At 41.9% G+C, this 27,432-nt stretch overlaps 1 protein-coding gene across 1 annotated transcript; it reads right to left on the bottom strand.

The window, feature by feature from the left end:
* Positions 1-1,221: 1,221 nt before the first annotated feature.
* Positions 1,222-27,432, bottom strand: LOC111229565 (transcriptional enhancer factor TEF-3-like). The gene is made up of 11 exons (XM_022755930.1): positions 27,350-27,432; positions 15,598-15,662; positions 14,277-14,339; positions 12,635-12,769; positions 12,081-12,124; positions 11,743-11,804; positions 11,418-11,548; positions 10,385-10,558; positions 6,274-6,414; positions 4,342-4,494; positions 1,222-2,252 (listed from the first exon to the last, which is right to left on the bottom strand). Exons 4-11 carry the CDS (start codon positions 12,734-12,736, stop codon positions 2,139-2,141), a joined length of 921 nt encoding a protein of 306 aa, XP_022611651.1. The 5' UTR covers positions 12,737-12,769; positions 14,277-14,339; positions 15,598-15,662; positions 27,350-27,432; the 3' UTR covers positions 1,222-2,138.

Below are 27,432 nucleotides of genomic sequence, written 5' to 3'. Positions count from 1 at the left end.
GTGGGTATAGTGCCTTAGAAAAGCAGCTAAACCTTCTTATTAGTAAAGTATCTGGCCTGTGTCCCAGTTAGATTTTTTTTTTTCATAGCAGTGGGAACTTTAAGCCAAAACTTATTATTTGGTTTGGAACAGCCACAGGTGGATTAACATGGAAACTAGATCAGGAAACACAATTTGGTTTTCATGTACACAGTGTACCGTGTTACTCGACTCAGCCTGATGAGTTTCACCACGTTAATGTAATGATGTCTCAACACCACCAGATGGCAATGGTCACTTCCATTAAACAATCATTACTTATACTTATATATTTTTGCAATCAAGAAATCAATATACTTTTCATACTGAATTTAAACTGATACAAAATGTGCACAGATGGGCATCAATCTGCAACCTTGAAACGACACTGTCAATTAAACTTCACATTTACATGAACATTTTCAGCTCCAACAGTTGGATTTGCCATTGCTACTTTCTATCCTTGTAAATGGAACGTCTTTAAGATCTGGACTGTCAGACAAAATAAGCAACCTGAAGGAGTCACCTCGGACTGTGGGAACTGGAATGAATTTTTACTATATTTTTGCATTGTGCAGACTAATAATTAACTGATCCCTCAGACTGAATAATAGATTAATCAGTACTGAAAAAACTGTAACCTTTTTTTTGCTACTTACCTCTTTTTTTTGTTTGAGGTCTTTGGAGCTGTATCACCACCATCTGCAATTAGTTGTAATTTTTTGCAGGTGCAGACAGCTCCTCTACTACCTTGTGCATTGCATTGTGGGAAACCACAAACAGCACACTCAAAAATTCAAACAGATTTCATATGGAGCCTGATATCTTTTGCTGTATTCACTTCTGTCAGCGCTCTGTCAGAGTGGAAAACCTGCTTTGCATTGGCATGTTGTGTGGAATTAGGAAGGAGCTAACATGATCCAGTTTGTCCAGTCTGCTATCTATCATCTCAGAGGCAGGCTGTTTTGTTAAACCATGTTTGAAAAGTGCAGTTCATTTATATTAGCCAAATTTATTCAGTGATCTGTTACCTCAGTGATGTCACCTGAAGACTGCCAAGGTGTTTGAGGGTATCAGAAAACGTGAAAGATTTGCTCTGAGATATTTACAGGATGTACAAACTACATGTGTATAGATATGTATATAGAATAAAACCCTTCACATTGACTAATATATATCTGTAGGTTTACACCACATGTCGCAGTGTGTGGCCACAGTTTTCACAGAATTCAAAACTCGGCAACAGGGAGGAGTTATGTAAGAAACACTTGTATTTTCATCTGACACTTCAGGGCAAGTTACAGTTACAGACAGCTTCTGTAATCAGCTTACAGATCCAAATCTGGTTCAAGTTAGCAGTGTTATTATGTGCCTTTTGTTGTAGTCAGATAGTTTTCAATCAAAAACAGTAAGACAATACAAGAAACATATGACAACATCAAACAAAGTGAATACAATAGCTCTTTCTTTTAAATCATTTTAGCCTCTTTTTTTTTCATAACTCTGTTTAGAGGAGATGGATGTGGCACTGTACATAATTACTCAATTGCTCAAATAACACAAAAGATTGGCACCAAAAACAGTGATATCTTATGGATGTGCAAAGGAGGGATTCTCAGTCTAATTTCAATTACTTTTCCCCATTGTTATTCATATTTAAGCCACTAGGTGGCGCGCTGCGGCAGCCAAACTCCTCTGTAGCAAACGTCTCCTGCACATGCATGTGTGTAAAAGAATCTAAATCAAAAACAAGCACTAATAAAATGAGATGAAAACACCACCAATGACAACTCTTTCATGCAGGTCTTGTTGGCTAGGTTTGGCTCCTTTGGTATAGAGACCACAGTGTGTCATGGTCCTTTTCTTCTTCTTCTTCTTCTTCTTCTTGTCACTTTTCACACAAAGCCTCTTTCAGCTTCCACAGTCTCAAATCCAGCTCCTCCTCAGCAGTAGAAGTGTTCCTGGGCGCGCTGACAAAGCCAGTGTTTCTCTGGGCTCCTGACCGAGTTGTATGGTTTCAGCTCTAAGCTCACGGAGGAAGTAGTCCATTGTTTAGTGTTGTTGCTCACTGAGGTGCTACAGTGGGTCTATAGCAGGTAAGTTCCAACTGTGTGACTGTGTCAATCTTTCACTAGCCTGTAAATATGATGCTGTGCGCCGTGCTCGCTAGTGGACACTTCAAAGACGTAGGCTACGCACAGCAGGGTCTCCAGTGTGTCCCTGTTAGTCACCACCTGTAGACAAACACAGAAGGGTCCGGATCAGTCACGCTGGGCTAAAATCCTACCAAACCTTTGTTACCCATGTTTTTAAAGTGACTCTACCACACATTTTACACACATACAGCAATGTTACCGCTGATATTAATTTGATGTATTCACTGTCCCACTGAAATGTGCACTGGGTCCTTTGCGGAGTGGAAGAGCCTCTGACAGTATTCACACAATCATCAAGACACTCTGCTGAAATCCAAACAAACTCTAATGGGATTGGGTAAGACAAACTGTAGAAGAGTTTTACAAAAGACAGAGTAAATACATTTATTCAGATAATGTGTAAAGACATCATGTGATCGCAGGATTGCAAGTTTTTTAAAACTACTTTTATGTATTCCTTATGTAGTAGAAACCTCCATCATATTGGCAGTGCACGACATGAACCTATATTATTAATATATATATAAATATTTAACATTAGTAAAATCCTAATATAAGTCCAACATTTGAGTTTAGATCACAGTTATTTAAGTTAGTTTAAAAATTACGTTACAGAAAATAAAATAAATGAATTCTCGTTATTTACCACTCTGTGTATGGTTTTGGTAGAGCCATGACTTACCAATGCCAAAGCATTATTACTATGATGTATGTTTATGTACGCCTTTAAATTGTATTCAAATGTTAAAAAAAAAACAAAAAACAATGAATATCGAGCAAAAATAGAAGTATGTTGTCTATAAATCTAATGGCAGCAGCAGCATATGGTTCCACTTTTCTCAAACATGATGCAGTTACTTCTTTAACAGCAGCTGCTTTTCCATCATGATCCTTTACTTCTAAGATTGTTGTTCCTTTTAAACAATCACTACATATCATAATTAAATGTTGGACATACCCCTTCACCACATACATTATGTATATGAACATACTAGGCCAACAAATCTATTTATAAGAAATTGACAATGACTAAAGGTGATGATTAAGACTGTTATAGTAGATAGAAATGCGAAGTCTACTAAAACACTACATAATAACAAAGTACTAACTAATAATGAATAATAAATTATACATGATCTCTCTCTCTCTCTCTGTTTTTCTATATGCAAGACTAGTTTGTATCTAAAACACAGGAGAAGTGTGGCAATGCAACAAGCATAAAACAAACACAACGTCATTGATTCGTTATTGTAATTGCATTGCACTGAATACATAACTCGCTACATGAGGCATATTGATCCATTGTTCTCGGCCATGCAGTGCGTGCATGCATCTGTTGTCTGTGTGTATGTGTGTGCATGTCTGTGTGTGTGTGTATGCACATCTGTTCATGGTTAATATGAGCTAAATCAGCCCATTGAGAAACCTAATGACATGCTGCCATGTAGTCGTCAGTGTGGGCTCAATATGGTCATTGTCCCTTGTCCAGTAGGAATGCAGCCACCAGTGGAAGGGACACCAATGTCTTTGAACCCTGGTATCGAGAACCACTTTGTTACTATGGTGACTCTAGTCACTTGGCTCTCTGAGGAGCACAGCGGCTCATTCAGAAAAGTCCATCCAGAAACAAAAAAATAATGTTTTAACTCTGCAAGAAACCATGAAAACATTACTGCTCACAGGCAGTTAAAAAAATGCTACCAGCTGTTAATGGTCTACCACACATAAGAAACATCACATCACAACTACGTTCATTTAAAGACAAAACAGTTTTCCTGTGTCACACTCTTTACAGCACTGGGATACCTGCAAAAAACACTCTTTGATTTGAAAGAAAGTACCTGCACACATACTGAACCTCCACGAGGCCCTGAGCGCTTTATCGCCCCAGCATAGCATGAATGGAATCACATGAATGATGAAGGACAATTAGTGTCCATGAATGTGTTGCAGACAATGAGTCATATCCAAATTCATTTCAAGTCCGGACAACCTGTTTATGCTAACACAGTCTGCTAAAACCAGTGGTGAGTGTTGACATTCCTTAGTTTTCTTATACTGGCTCTATTCCTTCAATATGTCACAGAATACCTGAATATCTTATATGAAATAAAATCCCCAGCCTCTATGCACTCATATACTGTACACCGCTCATTCTTGTGTGTACCTGTAGAATAGTGAAGTTCTCCAGTACGCTGTTCATCATGTACTTCTCTGGCAGGTGTTTAAGCTTGTGAATGAAGTTGATCATGTATTCACATAACGGGGAGCGGTGGATCCGAAACATGTAGCGCCCATTCTCAAAACGTGCATACTCCGTCTAGAGAAACAGATGCAATATACTATAAAAGGCATACAGTCCAATATATGAGAACAAACAGCATAGCATGTGGTATAGCGTGTGGAAGGAGAATTTAAAACACATTAAAGGATAAAATGTGAAATAATTTGGGAAAAAAAACAGGGATACATCTTCCATTGAAAGCCAATTGGATACATTAGATATGAACATCTATGTGATAAGGTGCAATATGTGTAATATAATACACCTAATGCAGCATATGGCATGTCAGATATGACAATAAACATATTTCTCGTGACGACCATAATCAAATGATGAAGCCATTAAATATCATCATGTGGCCTATTGAGGCAGATGGCTCTACCTAGGGATGTGTGTGTATGTGTTTATATTGTACAATCCATCAGCAGTGGGTGGGGGCAGGGCCACTATTGTGTCTAGTTAACGGGAAGCACAACAGTTAGTCATGCAGGGGAGATTTGTGAACCACGTCAGTTTCCTGACCACAGATCAGCGCTGAGTGACTGGAATCCATCTGCACCAGTAGAACTTATTCACTCCCCTGGCTGATAAATATGGTTTTTGACTTGGTCATGAACTTTTAATGTGGAAATATCACTAATCTATCATGCAATCAGTGATGCAAACTTCTTGAATTGTAGCCACATATACTGTAAAGGCTACTGTTGTTGATCATCCCCAAACGTTGGGTTTTCAACACAATGTGCTAGATCTAAGTGAGATCTAAAAACAGATAAATTCATGAACTGAAACTATGAAGCTGTTTGCTGCATTTATGGGAAAATAACAGAAAAAAACAGCATATAAAGCTTCCATTGTAATGATCTGATAGAATTAATTACTTTCTGTATTAATAATGGCTTAAACCCACTGAAAATTTAACTAATATTCATTGCCTTAGCTTTGATTCATGCTCATTTTTTGCATCTTTTCAGGAGGAAATTCTAATTATGTGCTGTCATCTGTAAATCAAAACACAAATGACATAATATTTTTCATAAAAATATTGCGAAGGAGGACATTTTTTAGCCCTGAGCAGAATCTACATAACTCCCTGTCTGCTGTCAGGCCATTTATGCACGGTGGTCACAGCTGGAATCGAAAGTTATGTGATGCCTACTGCCCCAAAAAGACTTTTTGTCTGTACACAGTTCTTAAAAAAAATTAACAGCTGTAAAATGACTGACTAAATGTTTGTTCTGCTTGTGTCACAAACATTCTGAAATAAATCCGTAATAAACAATAAAAATAAAGGGCTAAGGATAATTAAGGGCCCTAAAAAGCCAAAGCCCAAGGAAGCCTTTTTCAGCCTGGTGAACAAAGCAAACAAAGTATCCAGTTCCCTTTATACATCCATGCTACGGCCTCAACAAGCTCAACCAATCACATGGTTAGGGGCTGCCTGTATGAAGCCTGGAAGGCAAAAAAAATAGTGAGCTCACAATAAAAAAGGTGACCTCGTAAAACTGTGAAAGTGTGGGAGACAAAATTGGAATTTTGAAAAGAAAGTGAAAGGGACATGTGCCCCCTTGTCCCCAGGAAATTGAAAGCAGTAGCTGTAAGAGTACATTGTAAGGAAATGTTGCTGCTCTTTAGCTGCAAACATACATTTTCTTTTCTTTCTGAAACTTTTGTGCTACAAATAGGAAACCTTCCAGGAAAAATAGTCATAATTCATAAATAATGCAAGGTAAATGCCTCATACTCTAATCTAAGTTAACCTATATATAAAAAAAAAAAAAGATTCTTAATGACCCTTGATACCCCTGGTCTTACCTCCACTTTCTCCACCACCTGCTTGCCAAAGGAGCAGACTTTGGTGGATGAGGTGATAATCATGTTCTCGGAGCTCTCATACTGGCTGGAAACACCGTAGAAGAAGCTGCTGTCATCCTGCAGGTTTACACTAAGATCCGCCTGGAGAGAAGACACATATAACACGTCACATACGCCTGTCAGTCTGACCCAGAAGGAACCACAGTTCGTTAGGCGTAGGTGTATGAGGATTCGCTGCTCCTCTCATGAAGACATCCCCCTTCTTTAACTGAAGACATGTGCTACCCAACACTCCGAGCATCCAAAATCTTAAGGATATACAGTACCAGCTCCATAATCTACAGCAAAATATCAAGTCCTACTTTTCTGCTCATATGGATCTTAAAGGAACATGTGTGTGTCTGACAAAGACGCATCGCAGAGTGTTACAGCTCAACAAAGCTTGCGAGTGATTCTCTGTAAAGCCAAGAGGCATCCAATGGCCAGATCCTTGTTGACCTAGTGTAACGCTGTCAAATCCAGCCTCAAGATTCCCAAGGTGCTGTGTATCTCTGACTGTGAGTGTGTGTTTTGTTCTATCTCGATAATACATAAGATACATACTGTAAGATTTTCATTCTTTGATCTAAGGTGAATTCAAGGGTCCATTTGAATAATAATCAATTGAACTGGAACTTTTCTGATCGCGCCAAAGTTAGTTTCTACATAATTAAACTAATTTTTCATTCCTAAATGTGAAATTGAAATTGCAGTAAATAAAAAGAAAGGAAACACGGCAATATCTGTGTACTGGACTTCCTATGCTGAATATACAACTCCACAAGTTAAATCTAAAAGTTTCTTTATCCTCAGATTCATCTACCCTCTGATCCAGCCACTAGTTCAAGTTTGAATTAAGGCAGGTATAATCTGATTTTGGATCAGACTGAGGTGCCGTCTCCTCCATCAGACAGCTGGGCTGTTTTACCTTTTCCCCTGTCAGGCTCTTGTCTCCTAATGGGCCATTGAGACACCGCTCAGCCTCCTCTCATCTCTTCATCACCCGTTCATCTTCATCCCTGGCTCATGTAATTCCTCTATTTGTCTTCATCCCTGGGGCCTAGTGACCCTCCCCGAACCGCCATTCCCTGCTTCCCTAACAGCCTGCGAGGGAATTCATCCAATTACAATCAGCAGTGTGCAATTGGCTGATTAGATCATGGCGGGCAGGCTGGCTGTGTAACAATTTAGCAGAGCCAGCTCAAATCGGATTCCCTCGGCACTTCAAAGGCGTGAGACAATCCGTTAGGACAGGGCCACGGGCGCTGAGGGGGTGAGGAGGGAAGTGGGGAAAGGGACAGGGCAGCCAGCGGCCGACAGGGGGGTTTGCTGGAAATTCAATCTAGAATGCCATAGCTTTGGAGGTGGGCCAGCCGCCTGTCACCGTCACCATGCCAACCTGCGCCTCAGCACACCCCCGAGTCATGACCTGCCACGTGGCTGTGTCATTGCGGCGACATCAAATGGGCCCTTCCCATCTTTTACAATGGCGTAAATAAGGTTATCGTATTTTCAGATGTGTTGAGGATTTCATTTTGCTTATTTTCATGGCCGAGAGCATCTTTGCTGTTTTGTTTTTTTTTTTTTTTTTTCCAGCATGGGTGTTGAAATGCCCAGCTGTTTTGTAGCATTTCTGTGTTTTGTCATGGATGCCTTGAGAATTGGAGGACCCCCTTGGGATACAGTAAGATGAACAGACTGAGAGGGGACAGTGTTATGAGCTTGTTTTCCTCAAGCGTGGAGCTGCATGTGTTGTAACTGTTGACTCCACCACGCTCTGACATGAATCAACAGAGTAATATTTCACTGATGAATGACTTGTTGGTTACGTGCCACCCACCATTTCTCCTGCCATCCCTATCCCTTGTTCACACTGTCTGTGTCCCTATTTCTATCTCCTGCTCTTTATTGCTGTCTTGCTCTCTTTTTCTTTATGATATATGACAGGGCGACTCATCCCCTCCTTCCCCTCACCCCTGAATCAAATGCCATGGCTCGACCAGCTGCTCTTTCCAAGGACTGGAGAAGACTACTTGCAATATGGTGTCACTCACCAATGTCTTTTATCTGCCCACAATAAATAATGTGGCAGTCAAACATATGTGAAGGGTAATGCCACACATACAAAGCCATCTGGTGGCATGAGATTGCAAGACAGCACTTTGAACTTGACATTCAGTCAAGTCGATGGCACGTCAAACCACAGCAGTTCTATTATTCATCCGCTTTGCAAGTCACCAGTGGCCTTGACATAACACAGTTTTGATCAAGTGGATCACAATGGCAATCATGTCTCATAGTTGTGAAGATGATGGTTTGTCATCATTCTTTTCTGAGGCGGCACAGTGTGTCTCCACTATCAACATCCAACCTCCAAAATCAAACCACAGTACCTAAAGGAGCCAAACAACTTCTGAAAGCCCCGCGAAACACTGTGGACGACTTTGAGTCTAAAGGTGGTCCCCCGTGGGTTTGGACTCTGCTGTGGCAGGTGGATGCTGATCTGTTCACTGAACGCCACAGCAGGAGAACCATTGTCCGCTGTGGTTTCCTCTGGCAGCAACAGCTCACCCCTTTGGGTGGATGTGTATGGGACCCCTGGGTCTGCGGTACATCTCTGTGTTATTGGAACAACCCTGTCAGTCCCTCTGTGTTGGAGAGGGGGAGGGTGGGGTTACAGTAGACAAAGAGAATGACAGGCATGATGCTTAGCCTAAGACAACCTCTCATGAGACGAGGCTCTCATGACTCTGAGATGCTGCGCACGGTCAGACTGCACGTCCCCTCTGTGGTTACAAACACGAAAAGTTTGTTAAGGGCCATTAAAGTTCAGGCCAGACTGGATTGCCATTTCATTTCACTTTATTTATTCTATTCTATCCCTGAACAAATCAGAGATATGGATTGAGAAGTTTGGAGTTACAAAAGAAACGTACTTTCACTCACACTAATCATGCTTAAAGCCAACACACCCACATAACAAAGAGCAGAGTCTGAATAATAGATTCTTACTTAAAGTCACTTTGGTGACATGTTTGGCCAGAGATGATTTGATCGTTTCAGAACTTTTGTGATTAAGTTAATGTCCTTTTAAACGCAGTGGGTATTTACATCTTACTTATTCCACATATGTGTAGAGGGAGGTGCCCTGAGGTAAAGAAGAGGGAGGGTTTGTAACTGTGTACGTGTTGTTTCATGATACAAATACCAAAGGTCTTGTCCTGAGGTAAAGCAAGGTGGTCAGATCAGAGAGATGAACAAAGTAGACGTCTTCAATTACACCCTCATACTCCCCATTTCTCCGTCTGTCTCTCCCTCTACAGAGCTCTCTTCTTTGGCCTCAACTTGCATTTTTCCCTTCGTCTTTTCACTGATATCACATCAGTCTCCTCCATCTGTCTGCATCTTAAGTCGACTTTGTCATCATAGCTGACTCTCTTATCTCTCTCAGTATGTTATAGTGAGCTGGTGGTGTTATGTGTTTGTCTATGTGTGTGTGTGTGTGTGTTTCTGGGGCTTATCTATAAATAAATATATTGGGGGAGGGCATGAGGGTTGGACTCAGTGTAATAGTGCAGAGACAGGTGCCTAGGCTCACATTTCCCCTAGTGAAAGATCAGGCCTGCCACTCTCCCCAAGGCTGCTGTCACACACAATCACAAATACACACACACACACACACACATCACAGACACATACAAATGTGCCCACACCAAATGCATGTTGCGACGCAGTGTCTTCTTTGCTTGCATGTAAACCACTGATCGGGGTCATGGGAGCGATGACTTTCCATTCATTCTGGGCCTAAATCGCTCTTAAGTTCATTTAACTCCGATGCTTAAGCTATCTCAACACCATTAACACCGCTAGGCCATTAACAGCCAACAGGTGCTACAAAACATTAACAAGAGTATTCACTGTACTCTCACCTCACCTTCATGACCTGGGGAGGATTATGTGGTCTGAGGATGTATGAAACATGCACAGTATCAGACTGAGCTTTACATGAATAAAAATGGCTTTCTAAATGAAATGAATTGAAAAGAAGTGGATTTAATGTGGAGTTCTTTACCCAGAACTTGACGAGAAAGAAAGCATTGTGTGGCCCTTTGTCAAACAGCTCCTTCAGGCCTCCTTTCTTCTCGGGGAACTTGTCGTAGATCTGCCTGATGTCCACCGACTCCAGATAGGGGTCGCTGTAGCTCGGGTTGGACTGGCCAATATGCACAAACAGGTGCTTGTTGAACTGGAGAGAGACAAAAGTGCATATCAGGAGGTGAGCGGAGCCAAAAATGTCAAATGTCCACTTTCCTGAATTGCCACTAACGCCAAGTGCACTGCGCAATCCAGGACATCTGTTGCATTGGGCCTGCTGTTCCATTGCATCATGTTTATTGTAATATCCCATCACCTGTCTCAAGGGTTCCACCCTTTTCTCCCCCTCTTGCACCATTCATGAGCATGTGATGTGCTGCTGTGTGTGTCTACATCTATGTGTTAATCCTGTTCATCCTGGGATCTCTGTGAGCTGCTGCCACACCCTACATCAAAAACCACAAAGGATTAAACAATTAAGACCAAATATCCAGATCCCCTTTTCAAGAGATTTCTGTTAGAATGTTTACTTTTTTCATGTTGCTCGTTATCTTTTCATTGTGTAATACAACTTGGCCACTGTGTATAAGATGATTAAGTTTTGAATCTTTGAATCTTGACTCTTTGAATCACAGCTCACATTAACTACAGGGTTCTTCATCTGTTTTATTTCAAACAGATCCGTGCCAAAATCTGTGCCAGACTATTTTTCTCAGAAAAATATGTCCTGCAACAAAGGTCTCAGACAGCATATGAAAAAGATGTTGTTATCTAGACAGAAAGTGTGTTTTTATCATTGATAGAGAGAAGCGAGACATTTAATATAAAGACTATTGTTCTCTTGTTGCCACAAGCAGGCGAAAACAAAACAACGAAAATCTAAAAATTGTGAATAAAGTGAGTTTTGGTCTTATCCACCTGTTATAGTAGGGAATAAATAAATAAATTAAACAAACTTTAGTGTGGTGGAGTATGCGTGAGACAAAGTTATCTCCAGTCTTGTTACTCACAGTCTCTGGGTCCTGAGGTTGCTCCAGGAAGGCAGAGAACTCCAGCATTCGCAGCTTAGAGCTGGCAATGCTTCTACCCTGCCAAGGGGGGGCACCGGGAGACATGGACAGCCCTGCTGTGCTTTCATAACCTGCAAATGAGAGGGCAGTGAGTGCGTAAACGTGTGGTTTGAGTGTGACAAAGTCGAACTTGAAAATGCAGCGATATTGCAGCTATTTCTCTGAGATTTTTGCGATCTCTTCATCACGAGCCGGGTTGTCTCATCACTTTGCCGGCATGACAGCCCTCTGTCAACACAGCTGGGGGGGGGGGGGGGGCACCCACCTGTTATGGGGGCCGGGCCGGACGCTTGCATGGTGTAACTCTGCTGGGAGAAGGGCTTAATGCTAGAGAGACGAGACAGACGAGAGGGAGAGGCATGTTATGCACTGTCTCGGCCTCATGACCCCATCTCACATACTAATTGGACTGGCTGACCTCTAAAGATGCAGGGGGCAGAGTGGTATGCTGAATGTCAGACAGCTGAAGACTTTTCCTTATAATTGCACTGATGTGTTTTAATTTGTTCTGAGATTCATTTCCTGACTGAAATTTATCTAATGGTTATTAAGCTGATCACATGAAAAATGTAGCACTTGAGAATAGAAAGAATAGCTACTCACTCTTCATGGCCTCCTGGCTGTCCTGGAAGTGCCCCATGCCAAAACTGGGGAAAAACAAAAAAGTGCAATTACTCAGTTTCACCATGACACCAATTCTCACGCAACAATTGTGTTATTGTGTTATTGTGTCTATTAAATCCATCTTAAATGTGTCACATCAAAAAGGAAAAACTGTGTTATAATTTGACACACATGGATTAAATGAAACCCTGTAAACACCTCTTTAAAAAGGACTTTAACTCAGAATTAATTGAATCACGGATGTTGTAAAGAGGTCAAATCATCTGTAGGTTCATAAATTGAAATAGTGCAAAGTCTCAAATCTGTACAATTAAATATGCAAAGAGGGACATAAATTACAAGATAAAATTAACCAACATCCAGGGGAATGATGGACATGTATCACTATACAGGGTGATGGAATAATAATGCTATATAGCATTAAAACTGCAGACTCAGTGCTACTTTTTTCTATAACTGTGGCCTCTGCTCAGCCTTTGAGGTTAATCCGAATAATATACATATGGTGGAAGGGTCACTGGTTAGGGACTCACCCCACCGGTAGTGGGATAAGCTGGCCTAGACAGGCCTTGGAGAGCCATCTTGTTCTGGAAAGCCGTGGGTGAGATGATCTGGGCTGAGGACATGGTGGCCATACTCTGCAGGGCCTTGTCTTTGGCAGCCTGGTCCTAGCGAGAAAGAGAGAGAGGGACAGAGAGTGAGAGTGAGACAAACAGACAGCTACGCAAAGGGAGAGCAGTCATCAGACTCCATTTATGTCAGCTCCCCATATTCACCGGCAACACAAGCAGAGCCCTAAAAGGGGAAATGAAGGGCTGAGGCCAGCTTGCATCATCGGTGAATCCCTGCCAGGCAGAGAGGTGGAGAGAAGGTGATATTACAGTCAAGGGCCTTTGGGTCAAGAGTTAAGTTTATTGCTTTGGCGGGGGCAAGCCAGTGATGACAACTAGCTTCTGTTGGAGGTCATATTGGAAGACAGGGTAGGTAACCGGGTGATATGTTAGTATGCTCATCGCAATGGTATCAAAATTGCAACATGCTAAAGCCACTGAAAATTGTTTAAAGTAGGTGATAGCTACAAAAATTGTGCTCTCCTGTGCTACACTGAAAAGTGATACACCTCTTGTTTTTGAATCCACCCCTTCAGCAGTTTCCAAACCACAGAGGACTACAAGCACTTGCCGCCCAGCCCTAATGGGCAAGGCCACACGGTGCATTCTTCTTCCCAGAACTGGCTAACACAAGGGCATAGCTGAAATATGGGGGGTACATGTGGTAGGGATCTCAGTTACACCAAAGACGTATTTAAAAAGGCCTGTGACAGGGGCCAACCCTGTGACCGATGCCGGGCTCTGCCAGCTGAACCCTCGTGGCTACCGTCCAAGGTGAGGGGAGAGTCCTGTTGCCTGCCGTGGGTGCGGGTATGCGGATGAGAAATGTAAACTGAGAAAGTACTGGGGGGACAGGGATGTGTAAGCTCTCAGCATACCGCACAGGAAAACTTTTATTGAGGTACTTACCAAAAGTAATACCTGGAAGGAATAATACAGGGATTAATTTGTTTCCTGACAATTGCGTTTGGTTCATCTTGTTCATAATTGTGCACAGTAAGCCTCGGGCTCCCAGAAATATGTTCACATTTCATCGAAATGTGTCAGCATGCCATTTAAAACTAGCATCAATTAGAGAGTGCAATTAAAATAGCCAGTGGTTTGTGCCTTTGTGTTAATGGAATGTGAATGCATGGCAGTGCAGGGGCCATGCATGTTGAAATACCTTTAACAAAACATGAAACTTCATTACGAGGGGAAATAACACAGGGTAATAATGTTTTCAACTTCTTTCCATCTGCTGCTGCTCAACTTGATTAAAATCATGATAATAACCTCAGCGAATGCAGGAACCACGGTTTGATTATGATCTAAAACCCTGTATGGCTCAATCTCAAATAACAATGCAACATACTAATGACACTCATTCAGCCAAGACTTTCCTCTCAGGTAACATGCACACAGAAAAGCTATGTTACAATATCTGATTTGTAATTATGAATTTGATAGAGTTCACATATTGTTAATTCTTCTTTATTTTCCTGCAAATCATTTACAGTATTTAATCATCCAAAACATTTACTGAATGTAGAAAAGCAGATAGAAGTTGACTCACGTAGCGTACCTTCAGCTTCACCTGGATCTCTCTGGCCTTCCGTCGGGCTAAAACCTGGATGTGACTGGATACCTGAAAGATGTGGAAGATGTACTTATGTTGGCACATAAGTACAATGCTTAACAGCAGAGTTAAGCATTGTACTTATGTGCCATATTTCCAGCTGAAATAGGTGGCATGAGGGCTTTTTTTTTTTTTGCCTCACAGCGAAAAGGACCCTGAGTTCAGTTAGCACCTCCAGTTAACACCTCCACCTGGCAGGGTTTTAGTGATGTTTCTGTTTCCTTCCACAGTCCAAACACACGCCGTTGAATCTGAGGCTATAAATTGGCCGGGGGGGGGGGGGCATGAGTGTGAATATGTTTGTGTGGCAACCTGTCCACGATGTACCTGAACGATGTGTCACCTGAGGCTCACTGGGTTACGTACCAGCCCCCAGTGACCATGGATGAGCAGGTTCAGAGGTGGATGTCTTAAAACTGATAAAAAAAACAAAACTATACACATGGCTTAATACCAATAAAGCCAAGTAGAGGAATATGGATTTTTGTAATATGGGTAAACTGCCTCTGTTGCACCAGTTTGATAAACAATACTAACTTTAACTTATTTTACTTTTAGAAGTAAAATATTACTGAATCTACCCCCCGCCCCCCCCCATCTCATATTTTTCATTTAACAATATGCATTGAATTTGTTCTTTTGCAAAAAAGAAAAGAGAAAAATTTGCATCTTCCCTACATCTTATTTGTTTCTTTATCTGTATTGAACTGAGTCAGTTTACTGCTGTTGGACCAGCAGGTGTCCCTCTATCTCTCCACCAACCTGTCCCACCATCCATCTCTGATCTGTCCCTGCCCCTACCCCTCACCCCCTTCTCCTTATCCTCTCCTCTCATCTCCACTCATCTCTTCCCATTCTCTCACTGTCTCTGCCAGATGACTTCGCAGGGACCCTTTCTCTCCACATCTATCACTGCCCATACATCAGTCCATCTATATCAGATACCATAGTGAGGATAGAGTTCCAAATCCTTTGCGTGTCCCACCTCGGTCTCCCATACAGATCTCCATATTCCCCAGCTTCTTTCCCCTTCTAACAAGCACCAGATCCATGAGGTGGTGAAGAAATAACACCGACACTTGATCCTATAGCATCTGTGCATTGGGCCCTGGCCCTAAATCAATCGTCATGTCCAGTCCTCCAAGCTGAGGGTAGTGAGAAGTGGGCGGGGGGCTGGTACCCGGGGTGCTGGGGCATCACTCAGCAGGACAGGACTTTCTGGAGGGGTTCAAAAATAGTGGCTGATTCAAATGGCTAGAGGACTCACCTGCTTCCTGGTCCGCGTCTTCCCTGTGCGAAGTTTGATATACCGTGCAATCAACTCATTTCGTCCTGTAAGAGTCCAGAAAATGCCGTTTTAGTTTGATAAAAAATTAGCACAAGGTTCACTAAGTGGAAATCTTCCGGAGCTTTCAGCCACCCTGTAACCAGCTTCAAGCTCAACATCATTTTGAATTAATTTGACATTAAATTTTATACTTAATCTCTTTCAAATTTGACTAAGGGGGCGCAATAACTTTAATATGTCAAATATTGAGAGATATGACACAACATGCAATAATGTAGTTTCACAAAATAAATGAAGGGAGAATTAATAGGCAAAGAGCAAGTTGGTTTTTTGTTTTTTTTGTTTCCATTTGAATTTCTTGCTTCGAAATGTTTTTGTTGCTTTTATCTGCTATATTCAACCACCTGCCCGAAATCTTATAAAAATCAAAATCAAAAGAAAAAAATTGGAGCGACCTACAAAACACTACATACCAACATTTAACCAAAATCAGATTAAGTTTTACAGTGTCTTTTGCTGTTTATGTAAATGTTCTTATGCTCCTGTTACAGTACACTGATACAAAGTGCAGTATACAGGAAAAAATATTCACCATGATGTATTTGAAATTGTGGGGATGGGAAGAGCATGATCTCAGTGTGGAGGAAACAAAATGTTCACCAAAGCTAAATATTAACTCATCATCAGTGAGCTTGCTCTGCACATCCAGTCAAACCAGAAAGCATGGGACAGAGGAATGAGGAAATATATATGTGCACTGTATATTTCTGTGCATCTTTTTACACAAATAGCTTTGTGCTGAAGTCATTGTATAATTAGCTAAATTAACTGCTTTAAATATGTCTGTGTGTGCACATATTCGGAAGAGTTTGCGCGCACAGGCACATATAGAGATGCATGTGCAAACACACATGCTCGGAGCAAGAGTCAAGGCTGTCAAGTGTGTCAACGCTGAAAACTGCAAGTGCAAGTATAACACTAAGTATATACATCTGTCTGTGTGAGAGCTTGCATCAGTCTGACGCTGACCCCTCTGAGTGTACACTGAGCCTGTATCTTTACAGTGAGTGTGTGTCTGTATGCTGCCACTCCTGAACTGCTGACAGACAGGTCACATTGGCAGAGCAGGTGGAGGCCACAGCCATGCGATCCTCCGACCGGACTCAGGACAGACACGGCACAGGCCAGTGACCAAAGGGGGCCCAGTCTGGTGAGGCTGCCAGGCAGCTGGTGTGTGTGTCAATGTTTATGGAATATGCCTTTACGCCCACAGTAAATCTTGGGCTTGTTCCCCCCCCAACCACAGTGTCCAGTTACAGTGGAGGGCAACGGTCATGTGGCTTTTTTCACCCTCAAAAACTAAACCTCTCGTTTAAGGGCTAAAATGGAGAACACACAAATGGGCATGTGTGCACGTTGACATACAGAAGGTTTCATGGGTACGAGGATGTTGTAAGATTGTGTTTTGGATGTAAAATGATATGGCTGTATAAAAGCTAGTAGCTATTATACCAATCATATAGGGAATACTCACTTCTTCTGAAAAGATTAGTCAATTACTGGATGAATAGTTCCTCAGCAGCTATTTTAATAATCATTTGAGTCAATATTGCTAAAAAAGCTGCCGGTTGCAGCTTCCAAAAATGAAATATTTGCAGATATCTGAGTGTTAAACTGCTGGATGAACAAAACAAGCTATTTAAATAAGACATATTGCCCTCTGGAAAATCGTTGTCAGAATGAAATGGCCACAATTTCAGAGTAATCTATACAATAATCAATTAATTAATAATGAAATGAATCATTAACAGCAGTCATATAATTGAGATCAGCACATTTACAAAGAGGTACTAAGAAAAGAGAGGATGCAGACAAACACAAGATCAGTTACAGAGTGAATCACACTCAAAGGAGATCTCTCACGCTCCCACACAGGCCCCCACACAAACACAACCACACACACACATACACACAAACACACACACACACACACGCACGCACACACACGCACACACACACAGTCATACAAGACTTTGCTAGACTTTGCACCACCTCTTAAACACGGTCATTTTTCCCTTGGCACCACATCTCCATGTGAATTAACACACAGATCAGTCACGACACACAACCGGTACAAACCCGTCAGATTTTCCCTCACATAGCGACGCTTGGGTCAGACCTCACAGCGCTCCACAAACCAGCCAATCGAGTGACCCCACATGATGAAAAGAGGAAACCCGACGCCCAGCTGAACCCCCATCAGAAATTTCGTCAGCCAATAAAAGTGATCAGATTCTGCGCGGAATGCAAAACACTGTTTCTTCCCTGCGCTCATGTGAACCGGTCGTCTGGCCCCTGCAGTTTGCTGAAAGCACTGATGGAGACTGGCAACATTTTTGAGTGACCTTCTTTAAACTTATTGCACATTATTTTTGCGGTCATACTTTTTATTTTTACTGTAAGTTGCAATTTGGATGGAAGGGGTTCTTTAAAAAAAAATCACGATCATATGAAGCACAACTGCATTTCATTATCTATTGGCTCTGGGTTTCAGAGTTTGCATCATTTCCACTGTAATCACCAAAGTAACTGCTGAGATCTGGAAACATAGCAACACTTTACATGAAGTCAGACAGGGAAAGAAACACACGCAGTCAGATGATCAGACAGGATGTAAACAAGCCAACAGTTTAGTCAGATTGTCTAAACAGTTTATTCTGAGGTAAAGCTGAAAGTGAATGCAACCATTATGTTGCTAATTAACTCTTATTGCTTGGTGAAACTGTGAGTTCACCACTACAGTAACTGTGGTAGGTAAAAATTGAACTAGAAAGTGTGTCTGTAAAGTGTGCAGGATAATTATTATAGTATATTGTAATATTTAGTAATAATCCTTAATTTTCTCTTCCAAATTAGTTTAGAAATCATTTGAAAAATCTGATTGTCTAATTTCATGTGTTTCTTGCCCTGTCTGATCTTAATGGCCAAACAAGACTAGCAGCAAAGGTTTTTGGTTCCAGCTAAAAAGGCCGCCTGCAGTATTATAGTGCCATTATATGAAATCAACTGGAACAAGGGAACAAACCAGTAAACCGGTCGACGGCTCAAAAAGTGGTGTTAAAAATGTTCACATTATACAACAGAGTGATGTTATCTGTGAATCAGTGAATGAATCAGTGTTGGCTTGGAAAGCAAAAGAGGAAAAAAAAAAGTGGTCAATATTAGTCCTTGTAAAGCTCCAGATCCCTGAAACACACACACACACACACACACATATATGTACGCACACACATATTACCCAGCTGTAGAACTGCCTTTGTCTGAAGCTTTTGTGGGCTAAACCCCTCTCTCAAATGCTGTCTACTCCGGTTTATACACACAGTCGCACACAGAGATATAGAAAATAAACCGACACACACACTTCAGCGCCAGTTAAGACATTCATTCCGTCTCAATCTTATTTTCCTTTCAGGGCTGAAACTCTTCAACCGTTTACTGTTTATCAGGAGGTGCACTCGCCGGCCGATTGTTCGAGCCCCTAAATACATATTTCTTTAATTCCCTGGGGATTAAGAAAGAGTTCCACATTTCCTCGCAATCAAACTCTTGAAAAGACGAACAGAGAGCTTTGTCAAAGTCCTCACAGTACTTGACCTCAAATGAACATTAAGTTGCTTGTATCGAGTTCCTCACATTACAGCAGCAAGTTCCTCCAGTTCCCAGCAATTTATCTTCTGGAGACTCCACTCAGTGTACAGTAGGATGTACATGGTGTATCCAATCCAATAGGGATTTTCAAAGTAGCAGACACAGATGCGTGAGCATGTCTGCACAGATGAATAGAAACTTCCCGTGAATTCAGAAAAGCAGCTCCTTCTTTTCATTTGGTGGCCAGACAGCTGCGAAGCAATGTTATGGACTTATCAAACTTTAAAACTGTAAAGAACCAAGTTAACCACAAGTCAAGTATAAGCATGGAAGATACTGACATTAGAGTTGTAAAGTTCTTCTGTGAAAATGCTAACATACCTGTTTGGCAGGATGCAAAATAAAGTTAGCGACATCCTGAAAACTACAGTGTTTGCAGTCGGGGCCCTGAGGCTCTGGAACTTTGAGTCTCTACTTTTATCAGAGAGCTTTTCCTGGTTCTACTTTCCCTTAAGTGTTTTATTTCTCTTTATGGGCTTTTATACACCTAACTGTTTTAATTGTTTCAAATGTTTTTCCTCTCTTTGAAACCTATTGATTTTATGTCTCGTCTATTTTATTGCTGCCTTTGTCAAGCAACTTTGTAACATGGATTTTGAAAAATGCTCTACAAATAAAGATCTCTATTATTATTATATACATACACGTATCTTCTTGTGTATAATGATTTCAAAAGGTATTCTACCACCAGCAGTGCAAACGACACGCAGTTTTATCGACCGTATCCACATTCAAAATTAGCCAGATATGTATTGCAAGCATTAAACAGCTTCCTTAATGGGCTGTCGAAGCGGGTTTGCTTCATGTACTTGTATCAGATGCCCTACCACTCCTAGAGTGAGTGCTTGGGGAAGGGCCCATCAAAAATACCCTCCAACACACCCATGAGATCAGAGAGGGGACTCAGTCACACAGCGATGAGATCATGATATCCAATGGGAGTAGCTCAGACAGAGAACCTGTGCCAGACAAGGCTACAGGAAAGTCAGTAGGAACATTATACCATCACCCACTGGTCCACAGTTTGATGTTGTTTATCACACTGCCTGCAGTCATGGACTTGTCTGGGGGAAATCTGATTCTGGAAAAATTTCTTAAGGGCATGAAAAGTGACCGACCACAGCAGAAGCAAAGTCGAGTGTTGCAGAGTTCAGGGGATACTGCTGGGTTGTGTGACTTAGAAATGATTAAAATTTTGTGAGTTTATAGGGAATATTCCTCTGGCTGTTACATGTTGGTCCAGTTTCCACACTGCCAGGGTTAGAATTATCTATGAGGAGACTCTACACTTTTAAAAGCTGCTCTGGCTGAGTGATAGTGTATCCTGAAGGACACCTTTTCTGACGTATTTCTAACTTAAAGCCACCCTGTGTAACTTTTGATGAACAGCGGCCTCTCTAGCCACAGGTGCTAATGACAAAATAAGGGCACATTGCCCCCTCTACATTTCCCAAGATTCTCCTGAGTCGGTTTAATAATGCCACCACAATATGACGAATGGCAAGTACAAGTTAGAGCCGTGCATGTATTAGAAGAGCTGGATATAGTCTGGTGGAGTCAGGTGTGCTACTTAATTTTTTCCAGTACTGCAACAGAAAGATCTGTTTGGTCCAAAAAACTTTTTCTTAAATTTAATTTAATTTTCCTAAATTTAATTTAATTTCTTAAATATGAATCTAAATACATCACTGCATAAGACTCCATAGATGATTTTTATGCTGTGGCACTAAAACTGTGTTGGCAGCAGACATATGAATATGTGAGTATGGCTAACTGATTTCAGAAACACTAAATTTTATAATGACACTGACATAGAAGCTGTATTTAATCACTGATTCATGAGGTCATATCGATGTCGATCCAACATCCTTTCAGGTGGTTGGTTTTTAAATGGACCCTTGGAACTACGCTAGAAAACTTAACATTTGACCCAAAAAAAATCCATACAAGTATAAAGTAAAACAGCCACACAAACATCTCTGAACCACATCAAGAACATCAAAACTATGATGATGCTAAACTATGATGATGCTAAAGGGCAAAACAAAAACTGTTTTGGCAGCTTGCCTTCTCCTGCTCAGGCCTGCAGGTGGAGGTCACAGAGAGGTGGATGGGGTTGGTGTAGGCGGCCTGCTGTGCTCCTTCCAAAGTCAACCTCTGGGCCTGGTTGGTCATAAATCTGCCTTTTTGCCCAATGTGGCTGCGGTCATCACTGGCCTGGGTCTGATCTCTCTCTCTCTCTCCCTCCTTCTCAGTGTCTCTCTCTCAACCCAGTGCATTCCTGACATTCCTATATACTGACTGGTCCGCACCGGGTCTTGCATCTGCTGCTCCACCGTCACCCCATGGGTCCATGTCCTGTTTGTGCGTGTACAACAACACCTATATGTACAAAGACTCTATTTAAAAATGAATGTTAAACCTTAAATTATGTTTTATATTATAATCATGATTAAATCAAACGGTACAGCCATCTCTGGAGAACAACGTTTTTCCTTATATGTGCTCAGCTGTGTTTAGGTATGTGGCAGAAATGTTTTTATTGTTGTGGTCATATTTAACTTGTATGCTCATTATCATTTATCCAAATTTATCATTTCTAATTATCATTTTTATCATTAATGCTAATTATCATTTAATGTTTTTCAGTGTGTGCATGCACAGTTGTGCATGTATGTCTAACTGTACACCAACTGCCATCCTCTCGGAAGGCACATCTGCCAGCCATACGTTTTCCCTCTGCAGCACATATGCCCCACTTTGTCTGCTCAGGAAAACAAAGGTCACATTTAGGCTGCAGGAATGTCTTGGCTGGGTGTTATTTCCCCTCTGATAGAGCCTGGATGCAGCCTACTGAGCCCTGAAAAGACCTCTCTCAAGCCTCAATACCAGCAACAAGTCAGGAACTACATTAGTACAGATGCAACAGCCCTGCTGGCGCAAGGTCACTAAGCATGTCTAGTTTAACTCAACATTTTAATAATTAGAATAATATACTATTAATGAAAATTGATAACTGTCATCAAAATGACAACAAAATCGTTTTGGTTCATCTCTTTATGACTGAACCGTTTGCTCTTTTGACATACTGAATGATAAACTGATCTGATCTCAAAACAGAGATTCACAAAAATAAAATAATAGAACAATAATATAGAGATTCACAAAACATGAAGGTGACTGTGTGAATATAATAATGTGAAACACGCAATAAGTGAAGGAGGTGCTTTCACCTCATCATGATGGAATATGTGGAGACGGTGTGAGACATAAGCGAAGTCAAAGACGTGGGTGGGCAATTTGTGTACAATTACATCGTCAACACTAAATAAAGTTTTAATTGATAAAGCCTAAATTTTAAGCTACGTTGTCATATGACAAGAACCAAGAAAATTCTTCCTAGGTTTGCACTGTTGCAACATATTCTTTTCAAATTAGAGGATTAGAGGAGTTCTTTACAGAGATTCCTCTAAAAATCCCTGTTCTTATTTCACCAAATGACACAGCTCTTTCAAGGGTCTGTAAATTAAAGTTTTATTTCCCGTCTCTTATTACCTCAGTTTCTGTGAGTTGGTCTCTGACTGTCTCTCACCGGTGTCATTCAAGCTTGCAAAAGCCACAGCTTCCTCTCTGGCTGAATGTCATATGCAGTGACATGCAGAGTCCTCCACTCATCAGCATGGTAACCAGTTGCCCTGCTGTCAGGAGCCAAATCTAAAGTTTGATTTCTGACAAAGTATAGTATTTATAGCAGAGGAGTAAATTTAACAGATGTCATGTTATTTTAACACAACCTGCTACGAGTGTCTTTGCAATTACGGAGATTTATGCCGAGGTAGTTTGCGCGTGGCTCGGCGTATGTTAATCGCATAGACAGATCAACAGATGTCTACTCTGTAAGGAGCCTTCTACCTTCCACCTTGCTGGTCTGAGATGACAGATAAAGTGACAGGGACAGCTCGGTTACACGGCTCTCATTGCTCACCATGTCCTTTTGGTTACACTGTGAGATACAGGGAAGAGAAGTACATAAAGACAGAGAGTGACAGAGATAGAGAGGGAGCAGTGTCTAGATTCCAGGAGTTCATTATCAGCAGGGGAGTTCCTCGAAAACCCTCCAGAGAGCGACGTGAACAGTTTTTAATAATTGCTGCCACAGACATTGACAGCCTTAGGACCTGTTAAAATGTGTATTAGCATTCACATGCTTTCATTAATTTAATATTATAATATTCAGTGGAATCACGTGATGATATGAACAAAAGAAATGAAGTATTTATGTAATGCACAAGTGCATGTCTACAGGCAGAGAGCCGAGACACGGTAACAAGGAAGGAAACCACTTGAAAACACAGGCTCTTCAAAAGGTCAACGGGTCAAGGTCACTGGTGAATCTCTCACTTTACTGCCAAAGTTTGGACCTGGGTGAGGACTCGCTGTTGCTTTCCGCTGACCTTTATAATCACATTCTTAATGAGGAGCGCTCGAGACGAAAACATATTTGCATCGCCTGACAAAAACCGACAAATGTGTTGACATGTTGCACAAGCGAGGCTCAGTGGAAGCCTGATTCATTGTGTGGGTATCCTTTGTTCTGAACTGACAGAAAAACATGCCACTACTGAGTGAAGCTCTGTTGACTTGATCCACTTTTCTCCACACAAGCACTCTCTTCTTCTTCCACAGGAACTAAGACACATTCAAATGTGAGAAAAGTGCCCCTCTAACAGATGTGAGGAAATTAAGTGTGAAGGAACCAAACAGCTGCATAAAACACGATGCGGTGCAAGATTTAATGCTGCTAAATAAAAAAATGATTCAAAAGGCATCATGAAATAAAACAATTACAATTGCAAAAGTGGCACATAAATTAATAGGGCAGTTATATGGCAGCAAATAAACAGGGAAGATAATCATATTTCCAGTGCCACATTCTTCTAGTGGGAGCTGTCAGCACATTGGTTTCCACTGCACTACAAGTTTGGGACTGTTTTTCCATTATTGCAGCATGAGGCCTTCGGTCAGACTACAGGGCACGTCTCTCGCTGAGAGCCACACAAGGCAGGAAATGTTTTCTTTGGCAGATGCATGTCAAATTACCCCCGGAGCACATAACCGCCACAATATCCGTGACACCGTCCCTAATAAGCGAGCTAATAGGTCTATTGAGTAATGGGCGCGAGGGCCAGCGCTATGCACAGCATTATGGGAAAAAAATGCGGTGAATGTACATGGAATATGGGGTAAAAACATTCCATTCAATTTGGGAATTTACAATGGAGAAGGCAATCCGAACACATTCCTTCTGTTTCGCTGCTCAGAGACTCAATATCATATTGTTTGGTAAAAAATGGCATTCATTCCTCAAAGGGGAATTCAACCTGAAATTCAGAGTATGTCGCTCTCGGCCAGCATTTTCTTTTTTTCTAGGGGTTTGTTTTGTCTATGTGTCCATATCTATCCAGTGCAAGAAGGCTAAATAACATTTCAATAACTATCAAATCGTCGCTGCACCATTTCATGTATGCCTTTAGAGATATTCTCAGCTGATATTTGATTTGGCTACGTGATTTAAGACCACCCATCAGCGCTTTAACAACATTAACAACACTAAAGACCTTCAAAGTGGTTTTGCATTGATTGTGGTTGCTTGAATGACTTGAGTTGTTGGCCACTTGTGACCCCAGGGATGGTGATAAAAGGGGAGGACTGTGGAGCTGCAGGGGCTGTAAGGGAAGAACTGGTTGAGCTGTTTAGGGGGCAATGGGGGCAAAGTGGGCCACGCACGGGCTCAGTCTTGACTCATTTCTCAAGTCATAAATCTGGATTTGCAGCGAGGCCGTGAGGTTGAACTCAGAGAGCAGCTGGAGGTGAACTGAAAGGCAGACGGACTGACTGGCAGGAGGGAGAAGAGCTTGTTACAGGACATAAAGGACACAGACAGACAGGGAGTCTGAGACAAAGAGATGTGAGGAGTTAAATCACAGAAATAGCAGAGAGCAGAGGAGGTAAGCACAAAGACACAACCTCCACCTTTCTCAATCTGAAACACACACATATACACACACAAGGCAGACAGGTGTGAGAGCGGTCTGCTGAGGCCCAGAGGCCATGCAAGACACTACTGCCCACCTTGGTGTTTATTTGTCCAGCCCCCTCCTCCCCTCCAGGCGTTCAAAGGGTAAACGTCTATTCTGGTTTAGGGTTACAGCCGAGCTGCCTTGAACCCTCAGGCTCCCAAGCACACATGCCATTCCTGGCGGGCCAACGCGCTCCCTGGCGCGCATCACCTGCCCCTGACCCCCACAGGGAGGAAGGGGCACCTCAGTGCCTGCCTTGCCAAAAATCTCCCCACCACCACCTTTGTCCATCCAGCCACCCATCCCCATGACACAGAATGACCCACCTGCCCCTCTCTCCTCTGCCCCCCCCCCACCCCACCCCCCACCCCCCTCCAACTATTATTACAGGCTTTATAAGGATTTAAGTGTTGATCGGAGGATGGCCATGACCTCAATAGGTGGCTAAGCTAGGCTAGGCAGACCTAACAGTTAAAGGAGCTGTCTGGCACAGTGACAAAACAAGGCGATGACAGAGGCTGTCTGATAGTGCCACTACCTCCATCCACCCTGTTTTCCACCGACCAGATCCACTATCACACAGTCAGGCAGGAGGACACACTACGGCCAAGCCATCTGTTACCAAACATCTTTCATCAAGATGTCGTAGAGGAATGTCACTTCACCTTCCCAACACCTGTTTGGCAATGACATTATCCAAAGATTCACTGAGGAAATACCTGCACTGTAGTTATTTTTGCTCCTTTACCGCCAATCATTTTCAAATGCAGGGTAATAAACAAATTTCAGGAGGGTACTCGAAGAAATCAACCAGTCTGTAGTCAAATAACACAAACAATGAGATATCTGGTCGAGCTACAAAATCCCTGCATAATTTCTGATAGATTATTTGAAGCGGCAACACACAAAGTAAGCATCAATGCCATTTAATTACAAGCAGTGCACTCTGGGTAGGAAGTGAGAATGGCTCCTCTGAACGTGTTTGTGGTAAGCGATTAATTTTGGTAACAGGAATACTGTAAAGTGCTTTCCACTCTCACAGCCAGAGATACAATGAGGCAGGGGTCCAGCCAAAATGACTCAGCTAAATATCACAGCTTCTGATATGAGATGAAAAAACTGCATGATGAGCATATATGAATGTATAAAGTGTGGAAGATGTGTAGAAGAAGGAGTGATGTGAGTGCGCACATGCCTGTTTCTGACACATCACGCCATCATACTGTACGTTACTGAACCAAGTGGCGCTGACAGCTGTGCAGGAAACAGGAGTGATGTGAAACATGAACACAAGGACTGGTGGTGAATGGGTGTGGGTGTGTGTGTATGTGTGTGTGTGTGTGTGTGTGTGTGTGTGTGTGTGTGGGAGAGAGATTGTGAAACAAATTGTCTGACCATATGCAATACAGTTTATAGTGGGGGGTGTGCACCAGTATTTATCTGTTTAATCCCACAATGCTGCAGATGTGTTGTTGCTGAAAGAACTATTTCACTGAATCTATAGTCATCAACCTCTCATTGACATATCAGATCTTAAGCACTAAATACAATCAGCTTAATGGAGCCATTATTCGCAGCTTTAACAGTAGCAGGAAAAGCTATTTATTGTCAAACTTTTTTATAGCCATTGATATGGGTATGACATGAGTTCAGTATGTAAGCGATACAGCCTATATATAGCCAAAGGTATGACAATGTGTGCGAGCAAGTATGTGTATGTTTGTCCTCTCCATAGTGGAGGAGTTCTCATGCAAAAGATTTTTTTTGTTTACCATGGATACTATAGAGAAAGATTATGGACTATCACTTCCTGACTAACTTGAATTTAAGGAAGATTATCTCCAGCTCTGGCCTGCATGTGAGCTGGTCCCCAGGCCTTGTGTTTATCATCTAATTCAGGAAGAAAAAGGTAGACAGAGGACGATGAGGTGGGCGTACCGTACATCTTGCCCTCATCAGAGAGGATGATCTTCCTGCGGCCACAGGGAGGGTAGATGGCCAGGGCCTCCTGGAAGCTCTGCTCGAT

The sequence above is a fragment of the Seriola dumerili genome, unplaced genomic scaffold (assembly GCF_002260705.1).
Source record: "Seriola dumerili isolate Sdu_G_001 unplaced genomic scaffold, Sdu_1.0 BDQW01000242.1, whole genome shotgun sequence".
Lineage (NCBI taxonomy): Eukaryota > Metazoa > Chordata > Actinopteri > Carangiformes > Carangidae > Seriola > Seriola dumerili.
Note: the sequence above shows the minus strand (reverse complement) of the source record. Positions and strands in the feature narration are given on the sequence as shown.